At 56.4% G+C, this 6758-nt stretch overlaps 1 protein-coding gene across 1 annotated transcript; it reads right to left on the reverse strand.

Moving 5' to 3' along the window:
- Positions 1-1118: 1118 nt before the first annotated feature.
- On the reverse strand, positions 1119-6535 carry CFP (complement factor properdin). The gene is made up of 9 exons (XM_058714860.1): positions 6376-6535; positions 6147-6297; positions 4741-4916; positions 4136-4306; positions 3808-3999; positions 3439-3612; positions 3008-3199; positions 2740-2851; positions 1119-1350 (listed from the first exon to the last, which is right to left on the reverse strand). The coding sequence occupies exons 1-9, from the start codon at positions 6452-6454 to the stop codon at positions 1185-1187; spliced, it is 1413 nt and encodes a 470-aa protein (XP_058570843.1). The 5' UTR covers positions 6455-6535; the 3' UTR covers positions 1119-1184.
- Between the last annotated feature and the right edge of the window lie 223 nt (positions 6536-6758).

Here is a 6758-nt window from a genome sequence, read left to right on the forward strand (position 1 = left end):
TCTCTTTCTGTGCTTCAGTTTACTCCTTTGTAAATGGGAATGATGATAATATTGACCCTCTTAGGTTTGTTGTGGATTAAATGAATTCATGATGCTATGCAGTCTTAAAACACTAACCAGGCACATTAGGTATTAGCTAATTCCACAGTTATGATGATTCTTAGGATTTGTCTCATCACAAGGGGCTCAGAATTCAGTAAATGCGAATTGGTGCAAAATCGAATGAGCAAATGTTAACAGTATTAGTGCCTGGGTTTGTTCCCTTCATTGTGGAGACACGTGCCGTTCTGACTCCTCTCCTCTATTCTCCATGATGTCCAGCGCTATTGTTAGTATACAGTAGGCGTTGATAAGTGTTGAATAAATGTTCAAACGAAAGGATCACATATTCTGACTTTGTTCCCTCGCTCAGATGTCCTCTCCTTCTACCAGCCCTCCTCCACCCCAGATGCCCGGACTTAGTTCTAGTATACAGTAGACGCTATCAAGTGTTGAATGAATGTACAAATACCAAAGGAATCTGTGTCTGGGTTTGTCCCGGGGGCTCCTTCTGGCAGATGCTGACTCTAGCTTCTGTTTGCTCCTGCCCCAGCTCAGAGCACCTCACAGGCACTTCCTCGGTCCACCCCCGGCCATCCCCCCACTTGCGGTCTCGCGGAGCTATTTCGTCTCTGCTAATTGTGGCATTGGAGCAGGGCTGTTGGGAGTGGGTGGGTGCAGGTGTTCGAGCGGCGGGGTGCCAACCACAGGCATGCCTCTGCCGCCTTTGCCGCGGTTCAACGCCGAATTAACGCGGAACCGCCAGCCGAGAGGCTCTGGCGGGTAGAAACCTGGGCACGTCGGCCAATCAGAAAGTGCCTGCCAGGGCGAGTAGCCAACCAGGAAACCCGTAACGCGGAGCTCTGCAGAGGAACGTGCTGTACTGGCCAAGGGCGCTGCAGAAGGCGGAAGGGGGGGGGTGCGGGCAGACGCTGGGATCAAGACGGCCACGAAGGGACCGATACTCGCCTTCGCTCCTGCCAAACTATGGCCAGAGCGGAAAATACTGTTTTCCACAACAAGCCGCTGCTACTCTGCCCGTGCTGTGCCCTTTGGCTTAGAAGATGGTATTGCCCCACTCCTGGGGAAGAGATCCGTTTATTGAAGTTTGGGAGGTCCGGGGGTCAGAGTGGGAGAGAGAGGTGTTAGAGCTTCTCATCCTCAGGGTCTATGCATTCAGGCACGTGTAGACAGGGCTGTTTCTCCTCCACCACCGCCTTCTGCCCCTGCAGCATCTCGCACAGTGTTGATGGCTTCCCCCAGAAGGTCACGTTCTTCTCACCCTGACCTTCGACCACGGTAACGGTGGGCCTGGGGCATTAGAGGGGAATGGAGGGGAGAAGCTCAAGGAAGGCAAGAATGCATTCAACAAATTCTTATTGAGTGCCTACTGTGTGCCCAACACTATTTTCTGGCTATGAGATATTGGGCAATTTCTGTATCTTCCCTCTGCTCATCTGAAACATGGGAATAATTGGCATAATGATAATACCCACCTTACTGGGCTGAGTGAGGATAACTGAGTTAATTTAGATAAAATGCTCAGAGTGCTGTCTGGTACACAGTAAGCGCTCAATAAATGCTGGTAATTGTTCCTTATTGACAAGAGTTACCCTCTCCTACCTTCCAAATCCTTTACGTCTCTCTCTATTGCCCACTGGAAAAGACGCCAGATGCCTTGCCCTGGTATTCGAGACCTTGCTTTTGGGCCCACATGCCTGCCCCAAGCCAACCTCTCTCTCTTCCATTTCATCTGGACTTAGTCCCACATCCAGAATGGTCTTTGCCTGGCTTATTCCTCCCACAAGGCAAGCACTCCATTCATCTGCTCTCACTCCAGTCCCCTCATTCAAATCCATTCGTTTCCCCACTCTGTCAAGTGCTTTCTGCCTCCACTCAACACCTCTAACTCCTTTTCAAGATCCCCTAGAAACCCCAGAGCCAGAGACCAGTTCCCAGATGGCAGGTCTTCCATGAGTTGAGAATGGCCCACTCAATCTAGTGGCTTGGTGTATCTGGAAATACAGAAGGGATGAGTGGGCGTTTTAACCCTCTCCAACACCTGGGCCACCAGGAAACACTTCGGGCGGCTGGTCACCTATGTCCAGGACTCTGCTCACACAGTCCTGACACTGGGAATGCCCCTCCTGCCAGGGGAGACCCGATAAGCTTCCTGGGCCTGGGTCAAGATGGCAGCCCCTTATCCATGCCCCAACTGTTCCACATTTGCCTTCTGTCAGGGCCCTGCTGACCTGGATCCTTTGGGGGACCCAAGGGACCTGGGTTCTGTGGGCCTATGATTGTTGCCGAAAAGGCCTTCGAGTGCCTTGGGGCAGTGAGACGTCGAGTGAGATGTGGGCGGCTGAAGGAATGAATAACTGAATGAAGGCTTGAGTGACAGAAGGAGCAAATGGAAGCATGGGTAACCGAGAGAGTGAGAGCACACGGTCACAGGAAGGACTGGGGGAATGGGGGAATGGCTGAGTGACTGAATGAGAGGCTCAGAGGGCACAGAGGCTACCAATTCTCCCCTCAGTATTCTCTTTCTCAGCTGCTTCCTTAGTTTCTCTCCTCTTCCTGCAGGTGAGAGGTGGCAATTGTCAGGGCAGGCACCTTAGACCCAGGAGTGGACGCCCTGGTTGCAGGGAGCTGAGCAGACTCTCCCGCCCCCTCCTGGGCACACTGTGCCCCCTCACTTACCGGAACTTGGGGAGCGGGGCTGTGCAGAGGCGCTGGCGGGTTTGTACAGGGTTGGGTTTACACGGGGGCATGCACAGCCCCCAGCTACTCCACTCCGACCACGAGCCTTTCCCTGCAAGGAGTCAGAATGAGAGGTCTCAGTGGGGTGGGAAATGAGAGAGAGAGAGAGAGAGGTGGCAGGGACATGGGGTCCACGGTAGAGTCAGAACCGCCCCCTTCACTGCATGGGCGGCCCCAGCCTCACAGGCTCGTCCACAGGGGCACTCACAGGGGCAGCGCTGGATGTTATAGCAGTGACGGATGTCTTGTTGTTCCCCGATGCACCGCTGCCCGTCAAACTTGCGGCCCTTGCAGCTCCGAGTGCGTGTCTGCTGGCCGGGGATCTCCTCACAGCTGATAGTTTTTATGTTCCGACGGGAGCAGGGGCTCCACTGCCCCCAGGGCCCCCACTCTCCGTTCACTGCAGAGACAGGGGCAACCAGAGAAGGGGGCCAGTGAAGGGATCCAGAGGAAGGAATGAAGACTGGGGGAAGGAGCGGGGGTGAGCAGATGTGTGGATGGGGGATCAGGGGTGGGACTGAGGCACCAGGGCCAGGAATGGGGGAGTCAGAGGCAGGAACAAGGCATTAGTAGCAGGAACTGGGCAGCAGAGATGGGTGAGGGCTAAGGCATAGCGACAATACATCTTGAGGTACTGACCTGGGCAGGGCTCGGCTGTGTTGCAGATTAAGGTCCGGACGTTATCACCAGCACAGAAGGGGCCCCCATGCTGGGGCTTAGGGTGATCACATGTCCGTTGTTCCAGGATCTGGCCCAGGCCACAGGTCACAGGGCAGGGGCTTATAGGGCTCCATGGTCCCCAGCCACCAGCCACTGTTGGGGTGGGGGATGAAGTGAGAAGAAAGTCCACCTCAATCTTCCCCTCAGCCCCTAGACCCTCGAGGCAGACGAACGAAGCCCCAGTGAAGAGATCCATGGTCACGTGGCCTAGGATCTCTATCCCCTGAAATGGCAGAGTGTCTGTGCCCGAGTCAAGAACAGAGTGTCAGAGGCCTCATCCCTGTGTACCTGGGCAGGGTGGCAGGCCGGGGCAGGTCTGCTGTTCACTGTCTGGCCCCGGGCAGGGATTTCCAGGAGGCTCCTTGGACGGCTTAGGTGCAGAACACGTGCGGCTTCGTATCTCCACAGGTTTGCTGGGTCCACCGTGGCAGGAACCCGAGCAGGGGCCCCAGGGACCCCAGGCAGCCCAGGCCCCGTGTACTGTGGTGGGACAGGGCGGGGGGATGCTAAGTGTGGTCATGCATGCTGAAGTCCTCCAGCCCTGGCAGTTCCCTGCTGGAACCCCCAGACCCACCCCGGGTGCCTGCATCAGTGCCCTGTGGTTGCCTTCACTCACTGGGGCAGGCCTTCTGGGTGTCGCAGGGTTCTGACTCCTGTGGCTTTCCTGGGCAGTGGCCCCCACACTTGGGGGTGGGGTGATCACATGTTCGCTGACGGGTCCGGGTCCCTTTGGAACAGGTGACAGAGCAAGCCGTCCAGGCACCCCAGTTGGACCAGCCACCCATCTCTGTGGGATAGAAGGGAGGGGGACAGGATGGAAATGGGGGCATTATGCGGGGGTCCTTGCTTCCTCACGTGCCCCACATCCTCTGCCACACTTGGTGCAACATCATTGCTCCTCCAGACTCTTGCAGTAGCCTTCACACCGGTCCCCTCTGCTTCAGCCCTCACCACATACAATCTGCCCTCCTCCTGACAGTGAGAGGGATGTCACAAGCCAAGTCCACTCACGTTCCCCGTCTGCCCACGACCACAGAATAAAAGCCAGCATCCTTAGCCTAGCCCACAAGGATCAGTTCCCCTTTGATGTCACCTCCCACAACTCTCCTCCAGCCACACCGGCCTGTTCCTTAGTGCCTCACACACATCAGGCACAGTCCTGCCCTTAGGGCCTCTGTCCTGATTGTTCCCAGGGTCGCCTGCCTTGGGGATCCTCCTCACCAGGACAGCACGGGTGGTCCTCACAGGCCTGCAGCTCCCACTCGAGGGTCCCAGGCTCGACCTTCTCAGAGCACTGCCCATCCCAGCCTATGCAGCGCCGGTGCCGTAACTGGGATCCCTTAGTGCAGGTCACCGAGCAGGGGGCCCACGCAGACCACGGTGACCATCGTGGAGGCCTGCAGAGAGGAGCACATATGTCTCATCCTGGCTGGAGCTGGCAAGGATGATGTACTGGACTACAGAGTGTGGGCAGGCACAGGGCAGGGGTGCGGGCTGAGTGTATGTGGAATGGATTGGTCAGAGTACCTACCTCTTTAGGGATGTCAGGGATTAAATGGGAAGAGGAGGGCACGCAGTAAGCACTTAACGATATCATTGACGTTCACGATCGGGGACCTGGAACCCTTTGAGGTCCCCCAAGGATAGTGCCAGGCATGCAGTAAGCAAATATAAGGACTAGGGGCCCAGACCTGCTGTCAGAAACCTGCCAGGTGACCACCGTACATGATAGCTGGTAAACAGGAAGTGCTACATAAACAGGAGCTATTAACCCAGTGAGCTTAGAGAGACCTGGTCAGAAATACCCCAGATCTATCCCCAACTCCCTGCACAGCATAATACTAAACTGATGTGAACTGCTGACACGACTAGGGGCCCAGAGCTGCCTTCAAAACTCCCCAAGCTCCCCTTCCATAGGGTGTATCTAGGATATACAGTAAACTGTTAGAAAACATGTTTGGCATACAGTAAGGGTTCAATACATGTAGGCTGGCATCATGATTGGGAGACTAGAGACACCCTCATAAATCCTCCAGCTACCCATGACCTCTGCAATGCATCCAGTGTGCTGGGAGTACTCAACGAATAACGTGAAGTGTCATCATAACTAGGGGCTAATCAGGAGCCTGGAGCTGCCCTCACAATTCCCCAAACTCTCCCACCCCCACGACACATCTGTATACAGTAAGCATTCAGTATGAGCTGAAATCACAATTAGGGGATGTGAGCTACCTTCAGAATACCTGAGCTGTACTCCACCCACGATGCTTCCAGTATGCAGGAAGTGCTCAATAACCAAGCTATGGCAGTGGTTCTCAACCCGGGGTGGTTTTGCCCCCGGGTGGGGGGACAATTGGCAATGTCTGGAGACAGTTTGGTTGTCGCGATTGGCTGGGGGAGTTGCTACTGGCATCAAGTGGGAGGACAGGGAGGCTCCAGAGTACAGGTTTTGCAATGCACAGGTCAGCTCCCTACAACAAAGAATGTTCTGGCCCCAAATGTCAACAGAGGCTGAGAACCTCTGGGCTGTGGTCCTGATCAGGGCCTTGGAGTCGCCCTTGGAAATCCCAGAGGAGCAAAGGCCCCAGTTGTGGGTGGCCTCTCCTGCAACCCCCGTGCCCCCTCACCTGCATGCTTGGCACAGCTTGCTGCCAGGCTTCTGGAAGGCGTAGGCAGGGTTGAGGCAGCAATCATTCACACTGACACCTCCCCCCAGGAGGCCCGTGCACTTGCCTGTGGCTTCCTCATACTGGGTGAAGCACAGTACGGGGTCTGAGCCTGGAACAGGGTTGGGGGGGGGGCACGGTCAGGGCTGTCATGGGCCCCGGGCACCCCAGGGCGCCCTCACCCACTCACCTGTGGCTGGCAGCAGGGCGAGCAGCAGCGGCAGTGGCAGCAGTGGTAGCAACCGAGGGGCCTGTGCTCGGGCGGGCATGTTGAGCACTGCACCCCAGCAGCTCTGCCCTCCGCCAGAGAGGAGGCCTGGCTTTGTATGGGCTGACCCGGCTCTGGAATCAGTGGGAAAGAGGAACCGGGCCAGGAGGAACTGGGAGGGGGAGGGCAGTTGGGGGGGGAGGGGAGAGTGTCGTGCAGGGTCCCGGAAGCTTCAACCTCTTTCCTGTCACCTCTTCCCCTGGAGGCCTCCTGCTCTGCTCTCCCCTCCCTACTTCCTGCCTCACTCTTGGTCCGGTTTTGCTCCTCACTGTATCCCCAGCACCCGCACCCTGCCCAGCAACCCT

The sequence above is a fragment of the Neofelis nebulosa genome, chromosome X (assembly GCF_028018385.1).
Source record: "Neofelis nebulosa isolate mNeoNeb1 chromosome X, mNeoNeb1.pri, whole genome shotgun sequence".
Classification (NCBI taxonomy): Eukaryota; Metazoa; Chordata; class Mammalia; order Carnivora; family Felidae; genus Neofelis; species Neofelis nebulosa.